Source organism: Rhinatrema bivittatum, chromosome 4, assembly GCF_901001135.1.
Source record: "Rhinatrema bivittatum chromosome 4, aRhiBiv1.1, whole genome shotgun sequence".
NCBI lineage: Eukaryota > Metazoa > Chordata > Amphibia > Gymnophiona > Rhinatrematidae > Rhinatrema > Rhinatrema bivittatum.
In genome coordinates, this window is record NC_042618.1 from 276,070,228 (window position 1) to 276,085,060 (window position 14,833).

The 14,833-nt window shown below is 42.1% G+C and overlaps 1 protein-coding gene across 1 annotated transcript in view; it reads left to right on the forward strand.

Moving 5' to 3' along the window:
* The window catches only part of SCUBE1 (signal peptide, CUB domain and EGF like domain containing 1), a 1,434,630-nt gene that overhangs the window by 499,358 nt on the left and 920,439 nt on the right, over nt 1-14,833 (forward strand). The window contains exon 6 of the mRNA XM_029600135.1: nt 11,200-11,316. Within this exon, the coding sequence (XP_029455995.1) occupies nt 11,200-11,316 (117 nt within the window). The remainder of the gene's footprint in view (nt 1-11,199; nt 11,317-14,833) is intronic.

Here is a 14,833-nt window from a genome sequence, read left to right on the forward strand (position 1 = left end):
TAACCTGGAAACCTACAAAGCTTTCATGCACCGCTACCGGATTTCCATCATACAAACAAAAAGAAATTTTTTCTCACAAAAAATTCACCATTTCATATTTGACCCTAGAGCATTATTCACCATCGTCTCATCTCTCATCAAACCTCCTCCTACTACCATCTCAGACAATCAAGCAGCTACCAAAGCATCAGAACTAGCAAACTACTTCAAGAAAAAAATCTCCGATCTGATCAATCCACTAAAAGCTAAGAATATTCCTATTCCTCCACCAAACCACACCACTTATACTCCACAAAACTCAAGCCTGGAATCCTTTGATTTGACATCATCATTAGAAATTGAATCAGTTCTAAAAAAAAATAAAACCAGCCTCCCACCCTATAGATTCGATTCCCCCTAACTTACTCATCTCCATTTCGGAAACCATCGCCAAACCAATCTCTGATTTAATCAATTGCTCACTAATACAAGGAGTAGTTCCAGACTCATTAAAACTCGCTATTCTAAAACCACTGTTGAAAAAACCAAACCTATCCCCAGACGACCCAGCCAACTATCGCCCAATTGCTAAACTCCCCTTCATCTCTAAAATTCTAGAAAAAATAGTTAATAAACAACTCTCAGAATACTTGGAAGAAAATAATATTCTAGCACATTCACAATTCGGCTTTCGAAAATCACGAAACACCGAAGCACTATTAATCTCTTTAACAGACACCATCCTCTGGAACCTTAATAAAAAACAACCAGGCTTACTCATCCTCCTAGACCTATCAGCTGCGTTCGACACGGAAAACCACGCAATTCTCATAGACAGACTAATCGACATCGGAATCAAAGGCACAGTCCTTAACTGGTTTAAGTCTTTCCTGCACAACAGATTCTACAAGGTCAAAATCAACAATTATGAATCACACCCAGTCTGCGCATCTCTAGGAGTTCCCCAAGGCTTTTCCCTATCCCCCACCCTTTTCAACATTTATCTTCTTCCACTCTGCCAGCTCCTCTCTAAGCTAAAACTAACATACTACATCTATGCGGATGATGTACAAATTTTCCTACCAATCACAATTTCTCTACAAAATACACTACAATTCTGGAACAAATGCCTCCAATCCATCAACAACCTTCTAATGAGCCTTAACCTAATTCTAAACACCAACAAGACGGAAATACTTTTGATAACACAAGACGATAAACCTACAATGTCCAACTATAACAACAATCAACCACCCTTTTCAGCTCAAGTCCGAAACCTTAGAGTCATCCTAGACAAACAATTAAATCTAAAAAAATTCATTAATAATACCACAAAAGAAGGCTTCTTTAAACTACAAATCCTAAAACGGATTAGACCGCTCCTCTGTTTCCAAGACTATCGCACAGTTCTTCAAGCAATTATCTTCTCAAAAATCGACTACTGTAATTCTCTTCTACTTGGCCTCCCAACTAATACCATTAAACCCTTACAAATGCTCCAAAACGCATCAGCAAGAATTCTATCCAAGACCAAAAAAAGAGAACATATTACACCTGTATTAAAAAATTTACACTGGCTTCCAATTAAATATAGAATCACCTACAAAGTGTTAACTATCATACACAAATCCATACACAACCTAATTCCTCTGGACCTCAATATACCTTTTCAACTGCACATACCATCCAGACCAGTAAGAACAGCATATAGAAACTCTCTCTTCGCTCCACCAATCAAATCCTCTCTAAACAAAAGAGTTTTATCCACAGCAGGCCCAACAGAATGGAACTCCATACCACCAGAACTAAGACAAGAACAATGCCCAAACACTTTCAAAAAGAGACTAAAAACCTGGCTATTCGAACAAGGCATTTGATTAAAGCTAAACAACTACTAGTTCCTCCCTCACTAACATCCATCAGAACGTTTTCCCCTCTTATCCTAGTTCACCTCCCTTGTTGTAATGTAAATTGCATTCTTATATGCTTATTATTGTTTTAAATGTAAACCGAAATGATATGTAACTTGCTACATGAATTGCGGTATATAAAAATGTTAAATAAATAAATAGATGACATCAAGTGCTCTTTCCTTGAACCAATTCCTTGGTTACCCAGTCAAAAAAATCAATCAGATTTGTCTGACAGGATCCTTCCCCTGGTGAATCCATGCTGCCTCTGGTCCAGCAATTCTCCCGACTGTAGATATTTCATTATTCTCATCTTTAACAGTGACTCCATTACTTTTTCCCACTACCGAAGTGAGGCTAACTGGTCTGTAGTTACCAGCCTCTTCTCTGTTCCCACTCTTGTGAAGCGGGACCACCACCGCTCTTCTTCAATCACTCGGCACCACTCTCGTTTCTAGGGATCTATTGAACAGGTCACACAGCGGACCCGCCCAGCACAACACTCTCTGAGCTCCCTCAGTATCCCGGATGAACCTCATCAGGCCCCATGACTTTGTCCACTTCCAGTTTCCCCAGCTCTTCCCATACATTTTCTACTGTAAATGGAGTTACATCTACTCACTCCCCTCCAGTTTCTTGTTAACTAGTGACGGTCCTTCTCCAGGGTCCTCTTTAGTGAAGTATTCGTTTAATATTTCTGCCATTTCTTCATCTCTCTCCACACATTGATCCTTTCTACCTTTCAATTTCACTATACCACTTTGAACTTTTTCTCTTTTCACTGATGTATCTGAGAAATGTTTTGTCACCTCTCTTTACCTCTTTGGCAATCCTCTCTTCCGCTTGACTTTTTGCCGCCTTGATTACTTTCTTTATCTCCCTCAGTTCTACCAGATATTCTTCTTTGTGCTCCTCCCTTTGGGATCTTTTTTATTTCTTGAATGCTGTTCTTTTAGCTTTTATTTTGTCAGCCACCTCCTTTGAGAACCAGATAGGTTTAATTTTTCTTTTGCTTTTCTTTACTTTTCTAACATATATATTAGTTGCCTTGGTAATTGTTCCTTTTAGATTGGTCCACTGTTGTTCCACATCTCTCTTGTTCTCCCAGCCTACTAGTTCTTCCCCCAGGTACTTACCCATTTCATCAAAGTCCGTGTTTTTGAACTGCAAAACTTGGGTCTTTGTGCTTCTTTTCTGTATCGTTTTTTTTTATATTAAACCATACCGTTTGATGATCACTGGTGCTGAGGTGGGGGTGCCCACCTGGACATCAGAGACATTATCTCCATTAGTGAGCACTAAGTCGAGTATAGCTCCTTCTCTCGTGGGTTCCATTACCATTTGTTTGAACAAAACTACTTGCAGGGCATCCACAATTTCTCTACTATTGTTAGATTCTGCAGATGGGATTCTCCAGTCTACATCTGGCATATTAAAGTCTCCAGCGATCACCACTTCTCCCTTCTTTCCTATCTTTTGGATGTCTCAACCAGATCTCTGTCCAGCTCTTTCTTTTGGTTTGGAGGCCTGTAAACCACCATGGATGCCCCATCTTTTTTAGGTTGGCCCGTAGTGCTTCTTCATTGCCCCATCTTCCTTGCAGCTCAGATGCTTGTATGTTGTTTCTGACATAAAGAGCCACATGTCCACCAACCAGTGTGCCCAGTGAACGTGTTTTTTCAATGACAGGGGATATCATGAGCCCTCACCGCTCAAAGATAGCACCAGAGTTGATGGAAATGCTGGTGTTTTTGAAAATAAATCTACCTTTACTTGGGTTTCCAAATTTTCTCTGTGAATGGCAAGATGAATAAAAGCAATTGAAAGCCTTGCAACAGCTCCAACTGCCTCCTATGCTCCAGATAATATCAGCACATGTACCTGCCCTGAAACACTGTGCCTGTCCATCCACGGTCCAGGCAGTACATCTCTACAAGGCCCTGACCTCAAACGCTGTGCCTGTCCGTCCACTGTCCAGGCCATACATTCCTACAAGGGCCTAATCTCAAACACTGTGCCTGTCCGTCCACTGTACAGGCCATACATCCCTACAAGGGCCTGACCTCAAACGCTGTGCCTGTCTGAGATTAGTTCTAGTATTTCTAATTTCAGTTTCATGTATTTGTGCATCACTTCTTTCCAGAATATTCTTTTCCTGTTTTGCAACATTTGAAATGTAAGAACATAAAATGCTGACTTAAGATGTTTGGAGCTTGCATATTTCATATGCTCAATAGTTTTCATGACCTTCATAATATGGGCCATGTTCCCGAAATCTTTCTTAGGTGCCAACAGTAATGTTTCTAGTACTATAGAAAACTGGTGTACCTATGAGGGCTTGACCTCTATCCTCGAATGCTATGCCTGCCTGTCTGTCCAGGCTTAATGTCCCTACAAGGGCTTGACCTCTAATGCTGTGCGTGTCTGTCCAGGCTTTACATCCCTACAAGGGTTTGACCTCTATCCTCGAATGCTGTGCCTGCCTGCCCAGGCCTTATGTCCCTACGAGGGCATGACCTCTAATGATGTGCCTGTCCTTCCAGTCCTTATGTTCCTATGAGGGCTTGACCTCTAACCTCCAATGCTGTGTCTGTAAGAACATAATAAGCTGACTTAAGATGTTTGGAGCTTGCATATTTCATATGCTCAAAAGTTTTCATGACCTTCATAATATGGGCCGTGTTCCCGAAATCTTTCTTAGGTGCCAACAGTAATGTTTCTAGTACTATAGAAAACTGGTGTACCTATGAGGACTTGACCTCTATCCTCGAATGCTGTGCCTTCCTGTCCGTCCAGCACCTTGGCTGACATCATCCCTATAGTTAATTTCCTGGATGAACATTTTGAGGCCTTTAAACAGGAAGAGGGAATGACAGTTGAGGTGCTGCATTGTCTGAATGTTTTGCAGCAGCAGGTGAAAGATTAAGGCCTTTAACAGAACAGAACACATACATGCTCGCCACAGTCTGTGATCCCCGTGTGAAAGGGAAACTCGCCCTACAGTACAATTTTCTCATATTGGTGAAGGACCTGCTGTTAGCAAAAGTCCGTGAACAGGAGCACCATAGGCAGAGACAGATTAGGCGAAAAGCAGAGGTGGAAACAACGGGCACTTCAGAGAATTGTGCTGCTAGCCCAAGCAGGAGCAGCACCTCCTCCTCCACTTCAGAACGCCCAAGGCATGTTGCCCATAAAGATTCATCTGTTGTGCGATGGGCGAGAGAGAAAGCAGCTGGCATGAGTGACTCTCAGCCCACCCAAGCAAAGGAGACACCAGCACAGCTGTCAGTGACATGGTATCTCTCAGAGCCGATAGAGAAAATGCAGACAGATCCGCTGGCATATTGGGTACATAAGTCCACTGTCTGGCCACACCTAGCCAAAGTGGCTCAGCGATATCTGTCATGTCCACCAACCAGTGTGCCCAGTGAACGTGTCTTTTCAATGACAGGGGATATCATGAGCCCTCACCACTCAAGGCTGGCACCAGAGTTGAGAGAAATGCTAGTTTTTTTTTAAAGTAAACCTGCCTTTGCTTCGGTTTCCAAATTTTCCCTGTGAATGGCAAGATGATTAAAAGCAATTGAAAGCCTTGCAGCAGCTCCAACTGGCTCCTATGCTCCAGATAATATAAGTACTGCAGCACATGTACCTGACCTGAAACGCTGTGCCTGACCATCCACTGTCCAGGCCATATGTCCCTACAAGGGCCTGACCTCTAGCGCTGTGCCTGACCATCCACTGCATACTCTTACTTCTCCCTGACAGCACACTGGTGGGACCTTGCTGAGGCAGGGGCAGCCAGCAGCTCTATTACTGAACAAGTATCAGGGTGGAGGTGGGCTTTACTGCTCACCCACCTGACGGACCAGGCCCATACCACAGCCATTATTCTAGCATGCATCAGACAGATGCTGGAGGGCTGGCAACTATTTATGTCCCTACGTGGGCTTGACCTCTGCCCTCGACTGCCGTGCCTGTCTGTCCAGGCCTTATGTTCATACGAGGCTTTGACTTAGATAGTAAGCCCTCTGGGGATAGGGAACTACCTACAGTACCTGAGTGTAATCAACTCTGAAGTGCTGAAAATGTTTGAAAATAGGAAGGTAAATAGATTTAAAAAAAAATGCTGTGCCTGTCCATCCAGGCCTTATGTCCCTAGGTGTGTTTGACTTCTGTCCTTGACTGCTATGCCTGTCTGTCCAGGCCTTATGTCCCTAGGTGGGCTTGACTTCTGTCCTTGACAGCTGTGCCTGTCCGTCCAGGCCTTATGTTCCTACGAGGGTTTGACTTAGATTGTAAGCCCTCTGGGGATAGGGAACTACCCACAGTACCTGAGTGTAATTGACTATGAAGTGCTGGAAATGTTTGAAAATAGGAAGATAAATACATTTTTAAAAAAATGCTGTTCCTGTCTGTCCAGGCCTTATGTTCCTAGGTGGGCTTGACCTCTGTCCTCGACTGCCGTGCCTGTCTGTCCAGGCCTTATGTTCCTATGTGGGCTTGACCTCTGTCCTCGACTTCCATGCCTGTCCGTCCAGGCCTTATGTTCCTACAAGTGTTTGACCTCGATTGCTGTGCCTGACCATCCAGGCCTTATGTCCCGAGGTGGGTTTGACTCTGTCCTCAACTGCTGTGCTTGTTTGTCCAGGCCTTATGTCCAGTCCTAATGGCTGAACCCTCATTGCAAAGGGAAGCCTCAGTTTCTGGCAATTAAAACTAGTAATCCTTCACAGCATGGATCCTTAAATAAAACAAACAGTTTTCTTTAGTTTCAGGGCAGAGAAGAGAACTTCCTCCGTCTTGCTTATGATGTCATGAAAAATGCTTAAATCTAACAATTTGTTCCATTATACTCTAGGGGCCAATCCATTCCAGGGAGCCCTTTCCTGCTCAAAGAAAGGGAACACTCCCCGGTTTTGCAGCCTATCTCTTAGTACCTGTTGACCCATGTTCAGAATGAGAAAAGATCTCCAAGGTACTTAGACTGTGGCAAACACAGTGAGACCATGCTCACAGTAAGACCTTGCTCCATGTTGCTACTACCAACAAAATCTGCACCCACAGATGCTCCACCCCACCCAGGCATAGTTCATCATGTTTCAGGTCCTAGCACTCATGTTAGACTCCCTGGTCCCTGTTTCAAGACGGGTCAGGTGCACAGTACGCCCAGTTGACAGTCCCGCCACATGCTGAGCCTCGACTTGTCTTGCCTCCTTGTCTTTCCCTTATCAACACCACAGTGATCTGACTACCTCTGCCTTGCTGCCAATCATCAGATGAATCACTCAACTCCTTGTGGTGTTCTTGCCACTATCATGGTTCCTCTATGTGTTGGTGCTAGTCTTTCTGCTTGCTATGTTCCCCCTTCATTGTGCTGTAGGATGTCGATGCCACTTGTCTTGCCGCTTTGCCTGTCATGCTGCCTTCGAGGGTTCATGCATCTGTTATCGGTGCTCTCTTTTGAAGCTGTGGTGTGTTTTTGACACGCTTGCTGCTGCTTTGTGCCTCTGTTTAAGCACTCTTGCCACTTCTGTAAATAACATTTTAAAGGATTATTAATTGAATATTTCAGGGGCTTTCTCTGTAGGCACAGAATGATAGAAAATCCTTGATAAATCGTGTCCTTGGTTGTTACGTTATCTAATCACAAATGCAAAATTCTTGTAATACTGCAAGATTATATTTTTGACAGATTTTTCAGACCTTTCTTTTTTTAGTATTATAACTAGTCCTGTGGGAGAAGTTTGTTTTTATTATTACTAAAATGTGTTCCTGGAACACCAGAAAGGGTCATGAACAGTTCTCTGTATTTTTAAGCATTCCACTATTTTGGACAGATTAGTCATGTAGAAATCACATAGTTGATTTCTAGATTTTTTTTACTGTTGTGGTTTGGATCATTGCTTCCTCCAACAATTATGGAGTTAATTCCAACAGAAAAATAAGCATATTGTATGCTTTTATAAATATACTTATTTATTAGTGTTGGCAGTTCATTTCTTCATGGATATGAAGCATGTCATTTTGGGCAGAGATCAAATTGATTTAACATTTATATTAACTGAGCTGCTCCTCTGAGACCTAAAGAGTAAGAAATTATAAATGGTGTTTGTGTATGCAATGGGAAAGTGGAGCTGAAAAAAGGGGAGGGATGTAGTTGCAGTAAGAGTTAGAAGGAATCCTTGTCTCCTGTCATCAGTGATTTTCTGTGTAGCCTTAGATAAATCATCCATTCAGCCCAGGTGCCATAGGTGACTATGTATTTCTGAAGTATTAAATTAAATTATAAAGTGCATGTGGATCATGTTTGGATGAAAACTACAATATAAACCCAAATTATTATTATTATTATTATTATTATTATTAAGAACTATTTTTATACTAGTATATAGCATGGTACATACATGATTAACACAAAGTCAATACAATGATTTGGACTTCCCTGTAACAAAGGTTTTTCATTCTAATTGGGTAGAATGAGAGACATATAATAGATATGAAGATTGGGGTAGTTGCAGGAACACTTCATTATTAAATCCATAAAGAAGGTGGTGAGAGGATGGAGACTAATGAACATGTAGGTTGATCTTAAAGGTAGAGAGAGAGAGAGGAGTCCTGGTATATTTTTAGGGTGATGTGTGCTAGAAGAGGCAAGAGGTTAGCAAGTGCAAAGAGTTGTTGGTAAAAGTTAGATGAGGAATCAAAAACAGAGTGGAAAGAAATATCTGCTGAAACAAGAAACATAGGATCGGTGTATACTGAGAAAAGAGGACTTTGATGTAGGGAGGAACAAACTTTGGAAGAGGGCAGGATCTTAGGGGTGTGCATTCGTTTCTAATGTATTGGTAATCCGCAACATATAGGGCCATATTCGTTGTATTCATGGAGAAGCGAAATGTATCGCGATTCCCACGAATACAACAAATCTTCACCGAATTATTTGGCTGTCTAAAGGAGCGAATTTAAACAAAACCCCCACCCTCCTGACCCCTCCAAGACTTGCCAAAACTCCCTGGTGGTCCAGCGGGGGTCCGGGAGTCATCTACTGCACTCACGCTGTCGGCTTCCGGTATTCAAAATGAAGCCGATAGCCCCTGTGACATAGTAAGGGCAAAGGCTATTGGCGCCATTTTGATTACTGGCCGTCGGCTGCCAGTATTGAAAATGGCGCCGATAGCCTTTGCCCTTACTATGTCACAGGGGCTACCAGTGCCATTGGTCGGCCCCTGTGACATGGTAGGAGCACAAGATGGTGCCGACCGTCCATTGCTCCTACCATGTGACAGGGGACGACCAATGGCACCGGTAGCCCCTGTGACATAGTAAGGTCAAATGCTTTCTGTGCCATTTTGAATACCGGCAGCCGATGGCGTGAGTGCAGTAGATGACTCCCAGACTCCGTTGGACCACCAGGGAGTTTTGGTAAGTCTTGGGGCGGTCAGGAGGGTGGGGGATTGTAGTTAATTAAATTTTAACCGGGAAACAAATAAGAATGGAACGCATGAGTGGATTGGGGCCCCCCCTTGCCGAATGCAACGTATCTGCCCCCCCTTCCCCCCCCCGAATACGAATACCGAATGTAACGTATGTGGTCCCTCTGCACATCCCTACAGGATCTTGATAAAAGAGGAAATACACAGCAAATTTGGAGTCCATGGATTAAAGTTTTAGCTAGAACAATAAGAACTGAGAGACCTATTCTTGATTATCTTTTGAAGAAGTGATAAGATTTGGGGATCTATACATTAGCTTGTGGTAAAATGGGCAGGGTAATGTGCACTCTCTGCCAGTTTTACCACATACTGTACATAGAGCTCTAACTTCATATATGCTAAACTGAGATGCAGAATGAGCACTTTTGTGTTGAAAGGGCTGTGTTAAAGAGCATTTGGCCTTTTTAGTATAAATCCTGCAGATGAAAATATAAGATTGTGCTCCCCCTTATCTTCCCTGCCCCCCTCTCTGAAAAAAAAAATCACTCTGTCAGGCTGAAGCCATTCTCCCCTTCTACTCCAAAAGCAATAATGTTAGTACATAGACTCCTTTGTATGAAAGCGCATGTGGACAGAGTGGATCATTGCAAATCTTTGAATTTGGCTTCAATACACAGCTTGAGAACGGGAAAGTTGCTATGGAGCAGGGAGAAGATGAAGTGCTTAAAAGTAATTTTTAAAAGCCTGGCACGCACCAAAACTGGGAAATAAGTGAATATGTTGGGGCAGCGTGTGCTGAACGGATTTAAAAGGCACCTGCATATGCACATATCTCCCGCTGCATGCATAAAGAATTTTTTTTTTAAAAAGGGGTGGGGTTTGGGCGAGGCATAGTCGATCCTGGATTTCACATTGAAACCAGCATGTAAATGCTGATTTCAATGTGAAACCCGTGAGGGTCCTGTGCCTTGTAACTTTCCTTTTGCTATGGATGGCTTGTAAGTAACAAAACAAAAAAATTTCACAGATCAGCCGAGTTTTAAGGGTTGATGCTAATAGGGGGGCGGAGGGCTATTAAAGTAGGGGGATTTGGAAGTCTTACCCTTTCCCTGGGTGAACTGGAACAAACTGGAAAAACGGTCAATTGCGTTGTCCTGCGTGTCCACTAAAATCCCCCTACTTATATGGTAGAAGCATCGTTTGTGCGCATAAGTGCACGCCCACTTAAAATTGTGCACACATTGCTCATTCAGTCTATTTAATAACATGCACACATATATGTGCATAGGTTATAAAATAGCCGAGTCCCTGAGTGCAAGACGGCAAACGCATGCACGTGTGTACTCACACATGCCTGTTTAAAAGTTACCATCCCTGAGTTCTGACATGCTATATTTGAGATAGGAGGAGGAATCTATAAGGAGATAAAGAAAGGTAGCCTGGCACTGGATTGACCAGGAGCAAAGATAATAGAAGCTAAAAGCATGGATAAAGTGAGTAAAGCTATAAGGGAGCAAAGCATTAAACCAAGACCTGATACTTCTACTAGAGAGAGGACAGGGGAAATGAAGTGGATCTTTCAAGAAGACATTAAAGAACAGTTGGAGAGGTAATTCGAGATTACAAAGTTACATGTCAAAGGCAAAAGAGAAATCAAGGAAAATGGCTATTTGGCCGAAAGGACTGTTTCAGTAGAGAAAGGAGAACAAAAACAGAAATTAAGAACAGTAAAATGGAGTAGCTGGGAGAAAATGGCATGAAAGAGAACTTTTGCTATGTGTGTATAATGAATTTGATTGATTTATTATTAACTAACAAAAAACTAATTGTTTTCATTATTTGTTTATGCATACATACATTTGGGGCATAACTAGTAACCTGTAACTATGGAAATGGAGGCTGTCAACATACCTGTGATGACACAGACACTGGTCCTGTATGTGGTTGTCATCAGAAGTATGCCCTACATTCAGATGGCCAAACATGCATTGGTAAGTCCTTACCTATGGAATATTTTATTTCATATTGTATTTGTTGTGCCTAGTGTTTTGCTGTTGAAATTAGGAATATTAATGAGGTGTGACATTATTCTTGTTTAATGGATATGCCATGATATGAAACATTTTTTAAATGCTTGTGAATATGTTTGCTACAGTAGTAGTTTTCTGAACATTCATAGTAATAAAGCTAAATATGTAGGAAAGAATTTTAAAGACCTCTGTAGATTACTTAGCACTGATATTCTCTGTTTCCTTCTCTTTGTATTATAGTACCTATCAGGAGCTCAGTTAAATTAGAAATTTTGTAAATCCAAAAATTTAATGTAGCTAAAATGTAAAGAATTCTTCTCTTTTTGGAAGTCAAAATAACAGTACAGCTCTGATATTTACAGACCAGAGAACAAAGTTTAGAAGTTAGTCTGCCATACATTATTTTTGGAAGCCTTTATACATTTTAGAAGTAAAAAATTATGGTTAAATGAAGACCTAGTAATGACTAGAGATGTGAATCGGAACCGGTATCGGTTCGGATTCTGGTTCCGATTCACATCGTGAAATTTTATCTGCAGTCTGATCAGGTTTTTTTTATCGGCTGCGCCGAGCCGATAACCAAAAAATACAGCCGATTCTTTAAAATGAGTTTGTTAGTATCCCCCCAAATTTTTAAATACCTGGTGGTCCAGCGGGGGTCCCGGGAGCGTTCTCCCACGCTCGGGCCGTCGGCTGCCAGTAAACAAAATGGCGCTGATGGCCCTTTGCCCTTAGCATGTGACAGGGTATCCGTGCCATTGGCCGGTCCCTGTCACATGGTAGGAGCAATGGACGGCCGGCACCATCTTTAAAAATGGCGCGGGCCATCCAGTGTACCTACCATGTGACAGGGGCCGACCAAAGGCACCGATAGCCCCTGTCACATGGTAAGAGCAAAGGGCCATCGGCACCATTTTGATTAGTGGCAGCCGACAGCCCGAGTGCGGGAGAATGCTCCCGGGACCCCCGCTGGACCACCAGGTATTTAAATTTTTTTTGAGGGGGTCCGGATGGTGGGGGGGGATACTAACAAACTCATTTTAAAGGGTCAGGTTGTGTTTTAGGTTGTGTCCTTTCTTCCCGCCCCCCCCCCCCCCATAATGATAAGAAAACCCACTAAATGAATTGTGGGGTTTCCTATTGCTATCGCCCCCCCCCCCCCCCCCCGATATCTAATGATATTGAAAATATCAGACAACGATTCACATCCCTAGTAATGATTACTATCGCCATTTTCAGTCATAATTCTGTTTTCATTGAAAACATCTCTTAAAATATTATATTCTCCTTGTGTGTCACTTCACAATATCAGGATAGCAAGAAATCATAAGTAAAGAAATCCATCATGGTATAAGATAGATCATTCTATGTACTTATTAAGCACTTTAGTACTGCAACTGTTTTGAACATTTTGTACTAAGAAGATAGAATGCCATGATAAACTAGTTTTTCAATAATAGCACTGAAATGGCTAATCGTAGACTATAGAAAATATCTGGAAAATATTTATATAAAAAGATATATTTTTAAAAGTTTTAAATGTTATTTAATATTCATGTACCTTAGAATTCACTGTCCACTAATATCTTGAGTTTGATGTTTTGTTTTCACCAGTGTATTTAAAATAAAGTAATAGCATTTTACTCATGGTTATATTTTTTAGTAATATGATGTGTAACATTCTTGGTTTTGTGATATGTCACATTTATTGCTTTTGTTGATTTTCACCTCTGTTTAGTTCCTTTTTAATATTTATTTTAGAATATTTTTGTTTCAATTTAATTTTTTTTTATTCTGCTTTCTGGTGATGGTACCTGATTGCCTGTCTTGTCTGATAACTGATGTTTATTAATCATTGACAGAATTAAAAAATACATTTATAAACATCTCAAAATAAAGCCTCTATTGCAGCCTGATCTCATCTAGAACTTTTAGTTACAACTCAACCATGTAGTGTTACCATAGATAAAACTTGCCAACCTCATTTCCATGATTTCACTGTTTGCTGTCTTCAATGGTGCATATTCTGGGCATCATGACAAGAATGCAAACACATGGAAAGGCCAGATAAATACTTTGACCCTTTTTCTAACACAGTTTGTCTTTGTTTGTTTGACTTTTTATGTTTGCTGCATGTAGAAGTCCCTACTTGCCTTTGTATTTTTAATATTAAAACTACCTTTTCCCATATAAATCATGTTGATTACCCAGCTCTGATTTCTTTTATTGCTTTTCCATATGAAAATCTTTATCCTTTTTCTTATTGGCTATCCCCTCTTCCCATTTCACTGATACAGTATCTAACATAGAAAATATGTTTAACACTACAAAAGTTCCTGTTCTGCTATGTGGAACAGTTTGTTACATGGAGCATCAGAAACTAACTACAAAGACTTTTGCTGACCTTTTTTTTTTTTTAACTTAACTGCATGCTTATAAAACTGCTCCAAACCCTATTTGCAGCATCTCTGATAGCACTGAATGTTTAGCTAGTTATGTTCTATAGACAAGCAGGCAACCAGCACTGCCCAAAGTGATCTTTTTTATTTGTTTATTTGTAATTGTTTATTTGCATGCAATCTGTAGCCACATATATACACACACACACATATATATTATATACATATATATATATGGCGTACCATGGCCATCCATCACCGGATTCTTTTACCTATCTGTCTGTCTAGTCTTATGCCTCCTAGCATCAGATGTTGACCTCCATGAAGAAGGTAGGGGTGTGCATTCGGATTGACCGCATTAGTAAAACGCAACTCATATTTTTTTTTTACTTAAAAAATTGATTCGACATAAACGATCGGATTTCCCACATATCGAACATAGATATGTTCGATATGTGGGAAATCGCGATTGTTGAGCCAAAATAAAAATTTAAACCCCCTCACCCTCCTTAATCCCCCCCCCAGACTTACCACAACTCCCTGGTGATCGAGCGAGGAGTGAGGACGCCATTTCTCTGCAATCCTTGGCGAGAAGCATGTGACGTCGGCGGCACGTCGAGTGACGCCGGCGTCACGTGATTCCCGGCTCGTTCGCGCCGGATGGCTCGTTCGGCCCAAAAAGAACTTTTGGCCAGCTTGGGGGGGTCAGGAGGCCCCCCCAAGCTGGCCAAAAGTTCTTTTGGGCCGAACGAGCCGTCCGGCGTGAACGAGCCGGGAATCACGTGACGCTGCGTCTGAGTGACGCGGCGCCACGTGATTCCCGGCAAGTTCGCGCCGGACAGCTCGTTCGGCCCAAAAAGAACTTTTGGCCAGCTTGAGGGGGTCAGGAGGCCCCCCCAAGCTGGCCAAAAGTTCTTTTTGGGCCGAACGAGCTGTCCGGCGCGAACTCGCCGGGAATCACGTGACGCCGCGTCACTCGACGTGCCACCGACATCACATGCTTCTCGCCAAGGATTGCAGAAATGACGTCCTCACTCCTCGCTCGATCACCAGGGAGTTGTGGTAAGTCTGGGGGGGGG